The following is an 18,296-nucleotide window of genomic DNA, read 5'->3' as shown; positions in this document are numbered from 1 at the left end:
ACCATGGATTCTAATTATTTCATTTATTTGACAGAGTTGGAGAGAGGCTTCATATAAACATTCTCAGTGTGTATTGCATTTGATAGACTTTACCGTTTACTAGTGAGCAGTGTTAACTATATGAATCACGATTCTCTCAATGTGAAATGTGTAAACTAATTCAACCACACTACCCCAGAGTCTGAGTGACTACTGCTGTTTGTGAGTTTGCTCTTTTCTGCAACAAACAAGCCTTGTCTGCACAGCCTTAGGCTCTGGAGGAGCCTGAGTGACCTCTCAAGCCCATGTCAGTCTCTTGGATGGGGACCCTAGGAGCCTTCACATTGCTAAGTATGAACTCTGTTTGGAAGATCTTGACTCTGGTTTCCAACTGGACTCAGATCATTTTAATAGAAATCCTTGGGATTCATAAATAGGACAATTCTACACACCGCGTTTCCTTTAAAGATTCTGAAGAAGTTGTACTTCTGAGTATGAAGGATTAAAACCCCTACATCCAAAGTAGAGCTGAACAGCAACAGCTCTCATATTCATCTCCCCTTGCTGGTATTTTCTTGAAAAACAGTAGCTGACATTTTAATACTTGCCAGTTGACTAGAGTATTTACTAATAAATAAAAAGTTTACAAATGACCTTGGTTTATAGAGTATCTTCACTTCAGCAAAATAGGTTCCAAGAAGGCTGAGAAAAAACATATGATAGCAAACTTGTGTCTGTGTCTTATTTTATTTTTTGAGTGGATACTTAGAAGTGACATTTGTGTAATAGCTGAACAGATGCAGATGACGTATGCTGTTTCGAGGCACATGCACTCTTATGTATACTTAAAAGTGATACATTGGTAGACCATTAGGACCTTAATATTTCATAATACAAAGAAGCAACAACTGATAAAGGTGAACAGCAATGTTATTTAATTGTTTGAAGATTAGCCAAGTTTTACAGTGCAAAATGAAAAAGTAATGTAGACTCCAATTGCTTCAATGTGTAATTTAAAATCTAATGATTCCATAGCATTAGTAGCATGGAATGATGCAGGAGGACCAACGACAGAGGCAGCAATGCAGCAACACACAATGGAGACAAATTGCAAAGCACACGGTGCATGGAGACTCAAGCATGTGGGCTTATTCTGTCATGCACTTACATTTAACACGTACAGTTATTAAAACCTTAAAGCCTATATGTGAAAGTGTCCTCTATATTGTATAACCTTCATCAGAGAAGAGAATTATACGTGCTTATGTTATAATGAAATAAATATACTCATGAATTATTCATTCGTAAAGATAATTTCCCACCATGTCTCTTAAAAGAATACTTCTTCTCAACACTACAAAGGCATCCCAGAAACTTTTCAAATTGTTTTTCTTAATATGAACTTATGTGTGCATTTTAAGATAGCACTTGAAATCAAACTTAATGGATATTAGTGCCTATTAATATTGTTGTGAGTAGTGACAAGTAACATTAGGATGTGATAAAGTTGTAAAATTATTATTACTTTAAATGCACAATTTCGTCAACTTAAAAAGGTAAAGATTAGATTGAGAAGACTGACTTTTCCTTAGCTATTGAGTGATTACTTGAGATCCGTGCAATTGCAAGGGTGATTACTTATTATCTTCTTCATTTCATTTGAACAAGATCAATAAGCTATACAGCATTTAGAAAACAGATTATTTTAAATAACAACAGAATAATTCAATGTTATGTTTCATCACATCACCAAGGAAAAGTAGTGCCATGCTAAACAGGATGAGAGGGCCAACCTAACACGTTCCTACATTAGCCACAAAAATAACAAGACTCACTTATTAGAAAGCAATTTATTTTGCCCACCTAGAAAGTAACATCATGGTCCAGACTGAGATATGTTTACTATAATAATATTTAAGCTAATGTGAATTGTAAGCAAGTGAACCAAAATGCAACCTTTAAAATCAGGGGTAGACGTCTAAAAGAACTAAGGTTTTCTTCATAGTTAGAACGAAAATTCCAAGCTTGAAATAAACTGGTTCTTTGATAAAGGGAGTTTTTGATGGGTAGAATTAGGGAGTAGTCTACCTACTATGTTCATTTGCTTGGGTTCTTACATTAACCAGTCAAATGCCACCCTCTAATAAAGAACCAACACTGTACAAAACACTTTAGGGGACTAAGACATCCATGGAGATTAAATGGAAGGTCTGACCTAGTGTCCCATCATGGAAATGTTCAACAGTGTCCCGATCCTTGAATAAATAGAGATTCAGTTGTGATACTGATTATTTTGTACAAGTAAAACATACTAAAATAATTAGCAATGTTCCAACACAGATTCATGCTTAAAACAAAGCACTCAGAGATAAGTTTATACGGAAGACATCCATCTGATCCTCTTCATATGCAATAAGCATCTCAAAATGGACAAAAGAACAAAAATTTTCAAAAACTTAGACATGGTGACATAGTCATCAGTATAGAACAGGATTAAGGAGGCAATCCATCTGACAAATGCCTTGGGATCTGCTTTATGGACAGAGATGAGAGTGATTTCACTAAGGAAGATAGTTATGTGAATGTGCCCTATATAATTCATAGTCAGGTGCAGCAAAAGGCGCAGGAGAATTTTCATATAATGCATGCTGGTCTATTTATATACGCCTGGCCAGCTTGGACAGTGCTATCCTGTTACTGATATTGCTTTCTGGATAGACACACATATCTGGATAGAACTTTGGGAAAAGCTGTTGTTCTCTGCAACATAATGACATAAAATATAAGTGTGGTCAGTTCCTGTGAGTCTCACCTTTAAGATTTAGCATTTCCATTCTGAAACAACCCAATTTTGAAAATAAAAACCCTAAGTAAAGGCAATAGGAAAAACGATCATAGAGAAGCCATGAGGCAAAACATTAAAAACCAACGATGCCATCACAGGCATAAGCCATCAGTGGACAAGAGCTTGATGGGCGTTGTAGCGTTTGGTTGAGAAAGGAATGAATGTGATATTCAGTGGTCAATCACACAAGGTGAGGAAGCATGCTCATCCTGTGAGCTTACATTGGATTAAACTCCTGTTACAGCCTTTACATAATGAAAGCAAGGCATTCTCCCCTCTGCACACAAAACATAGTTATAACTATTCATTGATATTAAAAACTTGTAAGCATTGTAATGGCTTGAATCATGAGAGGGATGACCAAAGAACATTTATGTATGCATGCATGCATTTATGTGTTTACGTTTATTATGATGTATACCCATATATACATGTGCACATACACACATCAACGCTAACACTTGAAAAACTTTCAGTAACAAAAGCAAGGCTATGTAAATCTGTGAATGTCTATATCTTGATTTGTTTATTGCATATGTTTGAGATCAAAAGATTTTCCCTTAATCTTTAGAAAGATAGCATGCAGATAAACACAATTAGAAACAACTTTTGTTTCTGTGAAAATAAGACTGGTATTAACTTAAGGAAGGGAAAAGCATCCCTGGATCAAATTATAAAAAGTGGAAAAATATTTAAAGTAAACTTTGAGATGCTTTGTATAGATATTTGAAAATACCTGTCACGGTCCTAGGATGAGAGTATACTTACTACATGCTTTGGGGGCTGGAAAGGAAATAAGTACAAATGAAATTAAAATAACTCTTACGTTTATGTCTCAAAGAAGTCTCAATATCCACTCATCCATTCCCATTTAATGACTTTTGCAAACACAAGTAAATCTTGTTTTCCTTATCTTGTATGTGTTAAAATTTTGGAATTAATAATAAATTTATGGATCACCTCGTATTGGGTTTGCTAAATGCCAAGCCTCTTGGGAAACCAGATATAATGGAAGGAACTTTCCCCTTCATTCAAAAGGATGTGAAGTCAGTTCTCTGCTTAGGTTTTTGGAGAACCCTCCATGCTAGTTTTGATGTTGGCTGCTCCTGTTTTCACTCTCACTGATAGTGAATATAGGTGCTTTCCCTACATTCTCACCAGCACTGGCTGTTCTTCCAACCCCCACCATGAGGAGAGCCATTCTGATTAGGGTGAGATGGAATCTCAGACAGAGTGCTTTTAATTTGCATTTCTCTGATGGCTAAAAATGTTGAACACTTATTAAAATATTTATTGGGCATCCGTCTTCCTTCCTTCCTTCCTTCCTTCCTTCCTTCCTTCTTCCTTCCTTCCTTCCTTTCTGCTTTCCTTTCCTTCCTTCCTTTCTCTTTTCTTTGTTTTTAGAACCCTTCCCTTAGTTTGCTGTACTACGTAACACATACACATAGACTGCTACTATTCACAGCACACAATGACTTCACAATAGCAGCAGATGGGACCACTCCAGATGTCCATCAGCAGATGAAAGGCTGACGGAGAAATGTAGTACCTATACCCAACAGAACTGAAATCACTCATTACAAAAATATCATGACAATGGTGTGAAAATTGTTGAAGTTGGAAAATAGTGTGTGAGGCTAAGTAACCTAGACCGCAAAAGATAAAAACTATATTTTTTTTCATTCACATGTGAATCTAGAGTTTAGATTTAGGTATGCATAGGGATAGGTAGGTACAGGTCATAAAAATAGAAAGCAGTCCATGAGAGGGAGGAAAGAGGGTGTGTGTGTGTGTGTGTGTGTGTGTGTGTGTATTCTTATGAGAATATACATGACATGAAAGCAGAGAAGGGCAGGAATGAGACCAGGGAAGGAAGGGGCAGAGAAGCGTTTTGAAGATCAACACAAGCAAGTATGTATGAAAAGGATGCTAATAAAAAAATAAACTTCATAGAAACATTTAAAACACAACAAAGCCAGAAGAAAGCATGTGTTCCCCATAACCAAATAGCTCAGAAGATAGAAGGGCATCTCGGGAGGCACTCACCAGCATCCTCAGTAGGCATGTCGACTATCAATTGGTCACTGTACTTTCCATAAAGGCCATTAGAGCATATGGCCACTATTTGGAGCACATAACTCATGTTAGGTATTAAGTTATTGAGAATGGCACCCTAGAAGAGAGATATTACAAATCATACAAAATTTATTCTCAGAAAACTATTAACAGTGAAAAATTAATCCTGACTATTCATGGCTGCATGCAAGTGCATACGTGTACTCACATGTATGTGTATGTGCACATGTGTGCTCACGAAGCAGTAAGTTATTTTCTTTATAAATTGTGAGAGGAAATATTTGCTCCCTTATTCAGTTCTCCTAGTTTATTTTCTCTATATTCTACACAAATGAATTTAAGAGTAGTTAAATTTTTATCTATTTTGTCCATATGCTATCAAAGATATAATAATGACAGATTTATTAAAGTGGGTTCCCGGGACACGGCTTGCCGCCTGAGATTTCCTGGTGTGGCGGTGTCTCATCCTATCCAGATGAGAGGTTGCTAACCCTTCCCTACCAAGTCAAAGTCTGTGGCCCAAACCATGATGTTTGGGTCACAAAAGGATTCTGAACTGTATTTTCTGTAATTCACAGAATGGCTAAGAGGGTCTTTTATATTATTCTGTTCTCCAAGTCATGACCCAATTATCACTTTACATATGTCATCTAGAAATTTGATGCAAATCAAAAGACTTTTAATTCTGCTACCTGGTTTTGTTTATTGTTTGTTCTCTTCTTGAGATAGTACAGAGTACACACATATATAAGGTGAGATTCTTCGGCCAAATGTGAGGTTTTAATTAGAGTACTTAATTATTCTTTACATTACCTTATTTATAAAGGAGGGGCACACTAATAATGCCCAAATGCCCAAATTTTCCAAATGTATCCACCGTCCAACATGGTGTTCACAGTGTCACGATCTCATATTTAATTCTAACTACAGACAGACATTATTTACTCTGCCCATGTTCCCTGGGAACACCTTCACTCAAAATGTAAAGTGAGCAAAGGTAAAAATACATAATTATTTGTAAGTTCTTACCTTGGAAGTCAAACTATGTTATCAGACAGAAAGTAATTCATCTTATAGTTACCAAGTCCTGATAGCCATCTGTTAAAAACTCATGCTTGGTTTGGTCGTTTCCCTCCAGTGGCTGGTACAGAACCGCAAACTTCTCAATCATTGTGTCATAAACAACCCGAGGCCTTTCCCATGTGATCAGAAGGCTGGTGTAATTCTCAGGGTCAGCTTGCACATTTTCTGGTTCTGAACTGCACACTTCAGGGGGAAAAAAATAAAAAGTAAGTCACTGGCATAGACATCGTTGGCTTCCAGGATTTATATTAAGTAAAACGTTCTCTTTGAACATTTTTTATTATGTTTTAATTCAATATGAAGTAAGATATTATGTCCTTTTTGTCATGATACTTTCACTTGTGATGACTTTTTGTACCTAAAATTGGATTCTGTTCATAAAAAGGCGGTTACTGTGGCTCAAAGTTCTGGAGGGTAGAAGTCCTGGTTGAGGACCCCTTGACTATGATGTGTCTTGATGAGAGTCTGTGGAGACCTCACTGTCCATATGGTCTTTTCCTCTGTCCTTATACCACCACCAGGATTCAGGAACAGGCGCTCCACCCACAAACCCAATTTCCACTTTCCAAAGTCCCACTTGAAAACACCATACTCTGATTATCTCCTGCCGTCTCAATCCCATTAGAATATAATAAGAATCCTAACTCCCTCCCTTTTCCTTTGCTATTGCCCAGAACATGGTTTTGAGAGCATTTGACATGGACATTCATTTTTAGAAACATCAAGATAGGAAATCTGCAAACTCATGGTGTCTGTATATGCCTTGTTTGAGACTTGATGAACATATTTAGCTCAGGACTTTGAAAAAAGAAAAAAACCAACAACTATAAAACATGGCCTATATTTGGATATGTTTGCTATTTGAGAAATAATTCAAAATTCCCAACCCTAGAAAGCCATATCATAACTACAACCATCAATTCGGCCTTTTTGAGAACTGGTGATTAAAATCCATCTCTGGCATCATTAAAAGATTAAATAAATAACACAGGAAATTTGGATATTTGTCTCATGTGGAAATAATATTGTGAAAAAAAATTTCAAATCTTCTTAAAATAACTTTAAGATCACCATGGCTTGGAACTGAGCAAAACTTCAGTCCTGTCGGAAGCAGTCTTGATGCTCTGCAGTGTGTACAGATATGTGATAAGCTTAGGGTAACTTACACAGGAAAAGTTGGATCCCACAGACAGAGAGAAAAATCTCTCAGGACAAAGATGAATTGACGAACTCACTGGCTAAAGTCACCCCCATTGAGTCCTGGGAGCCGCCAATCAAAGAGCAGACACAGGATGATGGGATATACCCCTTCCTCCCCAGCATTATGTAGCCGAGGATGTACCTTATCCTGTACAGACTTGATGCTCAGGGAAAGAGGATGGGGCTGGGGAGAGGGGAGACCGCTCTTTTAACAGCAAAGGGGAGGAGGAATGGGGTGAAGAACTCTGGGAGGGGGCAACATTTGGAATAAATAAAATAATTAATTAGAGAGAGAGGGAGGGAGAGAGAGAGAGAGAGAGAGAGAGAGAGAGAGAGAGAGAGAGAGAGAGAGAGGGAAAGAGAGAGAGACAGAGAGAGACAGAAAGACACACAGAGAGAACAAACTCACTGGCTGGGCACTGTTTTCAAGGGATATATGAAACTACAAAGTTGTGTCATGTAAGTCTGTAGGTGTCTTAGATAAATCAATTCCCATGGGTAAGAAATTTGAAAATATGCCAGCAGCCTTTTCAGAATGTGATCCTAATGGATTTTTTTTTTGTCTCTTCTAGTTTGTAATTCATCTCATAAACACATGAGGGCAACCGAGACTAAGAGTTCCCTGCACAAGTAGGCTGCCTTAAACACGGTATTAGAATTTAGCAGATCAACGCTGTGCTTGATGCACTACATTAATTACTCACAAAATACAAGCACATGTTTGAATGAATACAGGGATACATTTACATGAGCTAGAGGTTTTTTCCTGCAAACAAGTAATGTTATTTTTTGTTTGGAGGGGTAGTTAGAGTGAGGTGTTCCTTTGAGGTGGGAATGGATGGGTGGGTGGAGGCGCACCCTCTTAGAGGTTAAGGGGAGGAGTATGGGGTGGGAGGTTCATGGAGGGGGAGCCAGGAAGGGGGACAACCTTTGAAATGTAAATAAATAAAATACTCAATAAAAACGTTAAAAAGAATAAATAAAATATTCTTTCATTGTGAAAAAATGTGAACTCAGACCAAAAATATATTACCTTAGTTATGTTTAGACTATGTGATATAATGCTATCCGTGACTGTTCTGTGATTTTCCACCAGATGGCAGAAAGCCATCAACCAGTCTCTAAAATAAAGGCAGCACATAAGCTATCAATGGAAAACTGAGATCATCTCCTTCCTGGTAGAGGAGTGCACCCGTGGAAGGTATGAGGAGGATTCCTGGCAATATAATTCGCAGATCTTCTCCTCTAAAATAAGTCCCTCTTTCTGGAGCAAATGGATACAGTAAAGTGACAGACATTCTGTAAGATGCGCTCTTTAAAATTCAGTTAATTTAATGAGGCACATTAAACAGAAAGGACTTGAGAAAAGTAGGAAAGTGTTACTTGGGATACACCCACAACATTATTTTTCTTGTTAAGCTTGTTTTTTTAATTGGATATTTTTATTTACATTTCAAATGTTATTCCCTTTCCAGGTTTCCTGGACACAAGCCCCCTATCCCATCCTCCCCCCTTCTTCTATAAGGGTGTTCCCCTCCCCAACCACCCCCTTCCTGCCCCTGACATTTCCCTACACTGGGGGTGTCCAGCCTTGGCAGGACCAAGGGCTTCTTCCATTGGTGCCCAACAAGGCTATCCTCTGCTACATATGCAGCTGGAGCCATGGGTCAGTCCATGTATAGTCTTTGGTACACTCACAGCATTCTTATCTAGCTTCTCTGGCTTGTCCATTTCTGTCTGATCTTACTGGTGACAAACAGGGGATGCTTCAATCCATCTGGGTTAATATGAAGTGAGAGATTTCAAAGGAAGTCATATTTCTTTGATGTCAGGTTTTCATTTCCTAGCTATCTTACTTATGACTAATATGGCCATATTAATTATTTCAATTAATTATATTGGGTTTATGTATTTCTCTTTTATTTTTTCATTCTTCTTTCTCAACTATTTGCAGATCATCACCTTCTTAACCACTCCATGTCATATTTTCTCTCTCTTAGAATTGTGAAGGCCTGTTTCTGTTGACTGATTACTCCTGAGCATGGGACCTGTCTTAGGAGTAGTACAGTGCACAGTGTCACTCAATTAAGAAAACCGACATTATTTTTCCTAGCAGTTTTCTGTTGGCAATAGATACTTTGCTTGAAGTGGGATTCATGCTCATTTGCACTCCTTTATACTGGGATTTTGTCTGGCTCAAGTTTGTTCAGGTCTTGTGTGCACTGACACAGTCTCTGTGGGTTCTTAAGTGCACCTGCTCTTCTGTGGCTGAAAGACGCTGTTTCCTTATGGCCCTGACTCTCAGAATCTTTCCTCTTCCTCCTCTGCATAGATCTTTGAGCCTCAAGTGAACAGTGTGGCAGAGCCATCCTATTGAAAGCTAGGCATCCCAAAGTCTCTTGTGCTCTACATGTCGGCCACTTGTAGATTTCTATGTTAATTGTCATTCACTACAAAGAAAACGTCCAATGCAGGTTGAGTCATTCACTGGTCTATTTATATGAGGATGTGTCTTAGGAGTTGTGCTATTGCTACATTTATTTAGCAGAATAGTATAAATAGACTTTTCCTCAGGGGCCAGGGCCTATCTAGCTACAGGTTCCTGGTCTTGTTGACAGTGTAGGGTATGGATGAGTCCCATCTTGTGGAGTGGGCCTTAAATCCAGTTTGTAAAAGGTGGTTGATTACACCTGTAACGTTTGTGCCACTATTGTACCAGTGGGCCTATCTTGCAGTTACGTCATTATTGTAGCTCTCAGGATTCAGAGCTGGGTGAGAATGATGATTACTTTTCTCCTTTGGCACCTTCAAGCAATATGAATGCATGCCAGAAGGCTGAAGCTTCCAGTTGAGTACCAGCAAGATTCCTCTATATTCCATGACATAAGCACATGGTATCTTCAGCAAGAGGATCTTAGTGTTAAATTCTGGTGTGTAATCAATAGCAATGGCTATGACCCATAAAGTTTAGAAATCCTATCAGACCCTGCTAGTGAGCCACTCAGAACGATGGAATTCATTCTTAATTCTTGAGTATTTGGTAGCATACAATGTCCAGTTGGAGTTATTGTCACCTCCTCATAATATGGTTACTCAATTTAACCTCCTTTAAAATAGGTATATATTTTAAGAGGCTACTATACTACTAGGCTTCCATAAGCCTTTTTAAAAATAAAAATGCTTCCCTTACAAGGAAGATTTCCCCTTGGCTTACTAACTCACCTCTATATGTTGTGAATCAAATACATTTGAGCTTTATTAAATAAGAACATTATTTTTTAAAATATCCCTTTTATTAATTGATAACCAATAATTTAATAATATAAGCCTTTAGCTAATATATTATTTTTATTTTAAATTACATGAATATGTAGTGTATATGTCTCTGTGTGGAGTTGTACACATTCCTTGAAGGCAATGGTGCAGTCTAGAAAAGAGTGAGGACACTCTCTAGCTAGAATTGTAGGTGGCTATGAGCAGACCTTCACTGGACTGGGAACTGAACCCAGGGCCTCTGCAAGCCTATTAGGCACTCTTAGCAGTGGGTTCTTGTAATCACTGAATAATTTCTCCAGAAATTTGGATAATTATTTTATTAGAAATAAATAAACTCTACTCAGCCAACAATTTGTGCTGAAAGTCTAGAATTCCTTTTTAGATCAGTATGTATTTAGATATTAAAAATGCTAACACAAATTTCAACAGTAAGAGAATTATAATTTCCATGTATGGGTCTCATCAACTGTACTGGAAGCAAATGCTGCCGTTCATTTCCTTTCCACAAGTTATACTCAATCTGGATCATAGCTATCCATTCTTTAAGCAACAGTGGCTGAAACAGGGAACCTGGTTCGTGAAGAACAAACAGAGTTCTAGAAAGTACTTAAGTGCCATTCAGAAGCGAAGGGGCTTCTTACCATATCAACTTTGTCATAGACCCATATCTGTTCTGGATTAAAATCAGACCCAATCTTCCACCACCCAGGTTGGTTCTGGTTACTACTGGCATGTAGGTGCAGCTGTTGCTCCTGCCTGTTGGAAGCTCCTCCCTGTCATAGATTTCAAAGACTGACGTTCAGAAAGCTTCATGGACCTTTAGTTTCTAAATTCTAGACTTCACTCATAGAGAAATGCTCAATAAACCAGAACCAAACAAACAACTGTTACTCGGGCCACATGGGATTCATCAAAAGCCACCTATATCCACTTAAGTTCATAGAGTGTCATGTTTAGCTTGCATAAAGGTCAGCGGTTAATTAGTTGTTATTTGTATGGAAGAACTTGTACTCCATTAAGAAAGAACTACAAAATTGCCAATCAAAGTTCTGAGTATCTTGAAGGCAAAGGGAAAAGGCAGGGAAAGAAAAGATAGCAGAAAAGACGTGGAGGAGAAATACCAGTGACCTTTTTGGTTGTGACAAATCTCTGTTTAACAAGAGGGCACAGCTAAGTTTGAGTTTTCTCTGGACTTCCTTGTTCTAGGGTGTGTCCTGAAACACATGGAGTTTGCCAGGAGGGAGGGAGCATATTCTGAGTTGCATGAACTACGGCTAAAAATGTAGAAAGGTAAGAAAGTTCAGGTGGGTGTGCCTAGGGCAGTGTCAAAAATGCCATCATTTGCTGACTGTGCATGTAGATATACTTCACGCTCTTCTCCAGGGATTGAGAACAACTTTATCAGCAGTTTAATTCGTACTGCATGATCGTCTGAGAAGTAAGTGATTTTTTTTTCTTTCCTGACTATAATTGGAGTTAGTGCCATCTAGGTGTGATGCTAAAACCCACTATTTACAGCTACTGACTTCCCAGAAAGCAGGGTTGCTAATGTATAATTCATAATGACATTTCCCAGGAATTGATAGAAAATATCTTGTAGTTCATTGCCTTATGCTACATGCTTTGTGTACATTATTCTACAGAGATACTCCCAACATGCTCTCTGTCTTGAAAAGCACACTATATTCTACTACTTTTAAAGTTTTTATACTACATTCATTATGGTGCTAGGTAACTCTTGGAGTACAATCCATAATTATTTGAAATGCTCGTCATGCAAATTTTGCAGAGCTCTATTTCTTCACCGTGATTTCTTGTTTCTTTATGCATGCGACACATGACAACAATATCAGTCACCGAGTGTGTAGCTCACTCATCTAAGGTGTGGTAGTACCTTGCAGATTTTAGCTCACTTGAATCTTACAGCAGCCCTCTGAAGGGACCAGCTGTAATCTCTCTTATTTTATGGGTGAAGACACGGTGGTTTATAACGTTGACAACTTCATGATTTTTATATCATCAAGTTACTGGTGCTGAGTTTGGAAGTCAATGTACTCTGGTCTTTGAAGCTCAGATTGTGTGTTCTGAATGCTCTGCTCTTCAATGGGAGAGTCTTGCTAGTGTGCTAGGAGCAAGAAAGCATATAGTACTCGAGAGGATGGGAATAAACGTGAACCTCTCCTACTCTGTTCATGTTTAAACTGTTATCTACAGGACTTATTATTTAGAAGACAGCTTCTACTAAAGCCTTCCCAATCAGATGGTTCGACTACATTCTAGGATTCTTAGAATCTATAATGTCTACTTTATGATGCCCAAATGAAGTGCCTGTCTAAAAATGGTAGCCTCACATCAGAGCAGAAACGCAGAGCATTGATGTTCTGATGAGATGAATACTGAGGCTCTGTCAATGTGAAAATGAGTATGGTCTGGGCTTTCACCTCAGAGTGAACCTGGAAACAGGGAGTCACATGCTTTGTGCCATGATTTGGTATGTATGCTGAAAAGACACGTATCTGTGATGGATGTATCGAGAGCAAGGTTCTGACAATTTCTACCATTCTTTTTACTTCTGCTGCAGCCAAAATGACAATGTTAGATATTTATAAAGGTCAAAAGTAAAAATAAAGTGAAAACCCCGAATGTCCAAGATTGAGGAAAAAATTTTCTTTATAAATTTTCACTAAATATTGGAATAGTATATGACAGTTTAAATGCTTCCTTAGAGGTTCATTTAATATCTCTGTGTAACATATTTACCATTGTGAGGTGCAATGTTTTTGATTGGAGTGAAAAGACAAAAAGCACATTGAGCTTTCAGTGGCCAATTTTGAGTGATGACATTAAGAAGTATCTTTAGTGTCTTCTGTGAGCTTACTCAGACTTTCTACTTTAACAAAAGCACCCATGAAATGCCTTCTTTTCAGATTAAATTTGATACAAATCAAAACCTGAATCTACCCTAAAATTGCTCTCAAATTCAGCTTCAAAAAGAAAAGAGATGGTCCATTCATTTTAAAAATAATTTTAAAAATGATTTATTTATTTATTATATATAAGTACACTGTAGTTGTCTTCAGATACACCAGAAGAGGGCATCAGATCTCATTACAGATGGTTGTGAACCAACCATGTTGTTGCTGGGAATTGAACTCAGGACCCGTGGAAGAGCAGTCAGTGCTTTTAATGATGGAACCATCTCTCCAGCCCAGCTAGTGCATTCATAATTAAGAGAACTATCATAAGGATATATATGCTCAGCAAATGCAATAATAGTGAATGCTTCCTGAAATGCAAGCTGCTGAGATAGAAAGAGAACAGATCCTGCTCATAAACAAATGCTCCAGTTCTAAACATTCCCAAGTCTCCCTTCTCAACTGCTGAGAGCATGCAGCTCACTCTTTTAAAATAAGTTCAGCAAATGCAAAACATTATACAATGAGAATCTGTGAGATTAGTCTATAATTATCTTTATATGCTGAATACACACTATTGTCAAATATAATAACTGTTGCAACTGAATAGCGACAGAGTTCAAGTGAGGGGACTGAATAGATTCTTTTTATCAGTCACCAAGAAAATGACTTCTTAATTTTATTATGACACAGATACTGTTTTTAAAATTAAAAATTTTTGAAACTGTCTTTTTATCATGAATGTGGACTGTATGTTATGCACTCCTTTGAAGACTTTGAGCATTTAAAAAAAATCAAAGGATATTAAATAAAGAAGATCGTGGCTCTGCCTTGTCTGGAAATCTAAGGCTTCTCAACCCTGCTGTGCCCGTTGCCAGTAGCACGTGCTCTTTGCAGGCCCAAAGGCTAAGGAACAAGTGAACCTTAACCTTTCTTTAATTCTCTCTTTTGTTCCTCACTTATCAAGGGAGAAGAAGTCTGCACCCACAGGACAGTGGCTGTCCTTTATTCCATGACAGCGAGCTGTGACAGGTGAAAATCAACCAAGGACGTGAAGCATGTGACTAAGTTCTGAAGCGAGGCAATAAAAACAGCCTGACTGCAGGAAAAAGACCAGGATGGCTCGCAGAAAGGTCCGTTTGCAAGGATGGAGGAAAGGCTCGTTGAGTAAGACGGGGAAGTAGAAGCTCCCTCCAATTTAAAGGGATAGATCTATTTCCAATAGCACCCTTTCCTAGTTAGGAAATTATAATTATTTTCAAACAAAATGACAATATGTGATATGCATCACTCTGTCAGCCAGGACAATGCTGCAACAGAGCTGTGGGGTACTGAGGCAGCATCCAGGAGCAGCTGCCAGGAGTAAGAGTGATGCCTCCGTGTTCCGTGTGCGAGCTGCCTGCCTTCCGCAGTAACCTCTTCACTGACTGATCGTAACTCAGGATACCAAGGGGAACGGAGACTGCAGTGAGTGTCTCCGTCTGACCTTGTTTTTTAAGGTCATTGATTTTATTACAAAATTACATTCCTTTCAAAATATTAGGCAAAGTGGAAAGAGCTATGGCAGGCTTTAAAGTTGGAGATACCTGAGGTCAAATACTGACATCACCTCTTTCTAGCTGTGTAAACTGGGACAAATCACTCAGTGTCAGCTTCCCGAACTGGAAACCATGAAAATGTTGGCCAGCATCATGAGCTGAGTGATGTGAGGCTTAAGTATAATACACTTAAGTATAAACAGACTTTGGTTCAAGGTAAGGGAGTGTTACCCAATAGCAGGTAGCTGTTGTTGCTTGCTGTGGATACTCAATTAAGCCTTTAACTTAATTATGTAAACTATATTGCCCTATGGCAGTTCAGAACTACATGTGGGTTGCACACTGGACAGTGCAGAGTATACTTATCAAGCATCATCATGCTTTTACTATATGGAAATTGATTCCTTCAGGCATGCAGTGAATATTCAGCAACTGGGCTTAGCTCAGAAATGCACATAAAGAGATAAAATACGTAGTTGCATCATGGGCTTAGAGGGCTATGGGAGAGTCATGAGCACCGGCAATTGCTATAGTCTGGTTGTTACTGAGAAACACAAACTTGGGCATAATGAACAGAGACCAGATGAGCATTATTTACCTTAAACTTTCTGGTTATGATGTTACCTGAGAGTAGTCCTGTGCCTGGGACAAATTCAGACATAATGGGGATAAGAGACAGTCTCTGAGTGGAGGAATGTCTTGTATGACTTTCAGAGAATGACGAGTGAGCAAAGATGTAAAGACAGCAGGGAGTGGCCTGGGGCGTAGAGAAAACTTCTTCAGTGTGACCTGTGAGAATGGGTTTCCCTGCTTCAGAGGACCTCAAAGAGTACAGTGGGAAAGAAGAGAGCTTGCTGATGAAGGGTTAGCATTGGTATCACTGAGCACCAAAGACCTATGTTAAGTGACAGATTATGATCTTATTCCTAAAGACGTGAGGTTCCATCCACGGTTTTGATAAGATGTGATTTAAAGTACAATGTAAAAGAAATAATATATATTAAATGTATTTATTCTTTTATGAGTTCACTGTAGTTATCTTCAGACACACCAGAAGAGGGCATCAGATCCCATTACAGATGGTTGTGAGCCACCATGTGGTTGCGGAATTGAACTTAGGACCTCTAGAAGAGGAGTCGATGCTCTTAACCCTCCAGCGCAGAAATCACATTTTTAATTTGTCATTTTGTCTACTGTATTTTAGAAAGGGAGGTAGTTTAGGTTCATTTCCATCTTTCTAATCAATTACCTATTATTCACTATAAAGACCACTAAAGACTTTGTTATGGCTTTAGAAATTAGTTTTACCAGGAATCAAATTTTATTTTGAATGCTACTGTCACACTAGATATAGTTATTTGACAATGTTGTCATGCCTTTTGTTGGATAACAAACAATTCCAAATATAATATTAAAATAATAAAAGCATGAACGTTAATGATTCACTTAAATTTAAACATAAATGATAACATGTAATTAAAAAAGAAGTTGATTATTAAATTAATATCATTCATAACAAAAATTTAAGTGCAGGGCAGAATCAGAAGTCTTAATACCCCAAAATGAAGGCAACTTCAACTATCTCTACATGGATTGCTACAGTCTTATATAAACAGAAAGTTAGAAGTTATGGATACCTCTGGTTGTGTCATCTGGTAGTAAGGGCTTCTGATTCTGTGTCAGTCAGAAAAGGCACAAAACACACACAAGGATCCCAAACACCCACCCTTTTTTCTATTAGTTGGTTATGACAAAGATAAAGTTATTTCCCCCCAAAGAAGGAAACCAAGGACATCTTTGTCTATCAACAGCAATTCAGTACAGTAGGTTCTTAATTTTTGTCTTGGAACTAGCAACACAGGTGTGTGTACCATAATCTCAGGTTGAGATTCAGTTAATGTTTCTGTCTCCAGCTCAAATCCACGATCATCCCTACCAGACATGACAACCCAATATCTGAACATCTTGGTTTCTTACTCCTCTTCCTTCTATAGCGTTTAGTGCAGCATACGCTTTAAAGGGAGTTTGGATGGCCTAGGTTGCTATGTTACCTACTGTCGTGGGATTAGGAAAACTTGCTTCTATTTAGCAGCTCTTATTTTTTTTTCCCCTCGCCTGTAAAATATTCATAGAGGAAGAATGGAGTTTTTCAAATTCTCATTTGTAGATGTGGGAACCATGATTCGGGGCAGCTAAATTGCTCGCCTACAGCTAGAAAAGTTAATTTAAACCTTTCCAAAGCTGTGTGTGTCTTGTGCATTTTCCACCGCAGCAGAATAACCATCTCTGCCGAGTCTGTGAGGGACGTGAAGAAATATTTCAATCCATACCTGCTTCATGAATCTCTTCCTTCCCAGTGTACGAAGAAAACACCTGCCTGGAAAACTTGTACTGTTGTTCTCGGAAATTGTTTTGTAAGTAATCCATCAACATGACATACCCGGACTGTTGCATTGTGAGAACTTCACAAAATACAGCCAGCTGGAAAGAAGACCAAATCATTTAACGCGCCTGCCTCAAAAGCTTCGGTAAATGCTCTAAACTGACACACGGCAGGCAGCAGAGCTACAAAATAATGCTTTCACAAATGGCTTCCAATCACTTCATTACGTGAATCTCTGAGAGTACCTGGCTTTCAGAGATGCTAACTGTATCCTTAAAAACAATCCATTCGACGGTGTCTGTGCAGGGAGGGGATGTCAGTGATCCGTTGTAAATGTAGTACTTGTCAGTGGAGTTTGGCAGGAGGTTCTGCAAGATGAACGGATCTAAGGCAGCCTGCTTTCCTGTGAAGTAATGAGACACAGCTCAGCTGGAATCCCAATGCTGGAACTTAGTTATTAAATCTGCTACAACACAAGGACACATTCTTACTTATATATTTAGTTAGAATTTAAGTTTAAGAATTTAAGTTTATATTTGGAGGAGGGGGAGAGCGTGCGCAAAGGAAACCACATTCTACGTATTGTCTCAAATATATCTTTGTAGATTGTTAGATAGCTTGTTTTCCAACATGATGCTGAAAAAAGATCATTTCATATAAAAAGATAAAGAAATATATGATTACCTCAATAGAAATCAGCTACGTCTTTTGAAAAAAAATTCATTCTAGTTTACAGAATGAAAAACAAAGACCTATGCTGCTGTTATAGATTAGTTTTTATAGTGAGCATTGGTTTAAGGGCAACTTCCTGAAAGCTTCCCCCGGAAATCAAGAATGAGACAAGGGTGTCTCAGATCATCGCTTTTGTTTGATATCAAACACGATGAAAAGGGATCAATTAAGGGTGCTGATTGAACGGCCCCGTGACTTCATCCCAGCAACTGCAGGGCTGAGGAGGAGGATCAGGAGTTAGAGGCCTGTGTGGGTTACTTAAGGGGATG

At 38.3% G+C, this 18,296-nt stretch overlaps 1 protein-coding gene across 5 annotated transcripts in view; it reads right to left on the bottom strand.

Annotated features, from left to right (window-relative positions):
* Nucleotides 1-18,296, bottom strand: part of Ptprz1 (protein tyrosine phosphatase, receptor type Z1) — a 197,900-nt gene that overhangs the window by 61,241 nt on the left and 118,363 nt on the right. For all 5 annotated transcript variants that reach the window (XM_006236137.5, XM_006236138.5, XM_006236139.5 and 2 more), the window contains exons 7-10: nt 17,541-17,698; nt 17,243-17,393; nt 5,982-6,166; nt 4,871-4,997 (exon numbers count right to left, since the gene is read on the bottom strand). In XM_006236137.5, the coding sequence (XP_006236199.1) occupies nt 4,871-4,997; nt 5,982-6,166; nt 17,243-17,393; nt 17,541-17,698 (621 nt within the window). The remainder of the gene's footprint in view (nt 1-4,870; nt 4,998-5,981; nt 6,167-17,242; nt 17,394-17,540; nt 17,699-18,296) is intronic.

The sequence above is a fragment of the Rattus norvegicus genome, chromosome 4 (assembly GCF_036323735.1).
Source record: "Rattus norvegicus strain BN/NHsdMcwi chromosome 4, GRCr8, whole genome shotgun sequence".
NCBI classification, from domain to species: domain Eukaryota; kingdom Metazoa; phylum Chordata; class Mammalia; order Rodentia; family Muridae; genus Rattus; species Rattus norvegicus.
Note: the sequence above shows the minus strand (reverse complement) of the source record. Positions and strands in the feature narration are given on the sequence as shown.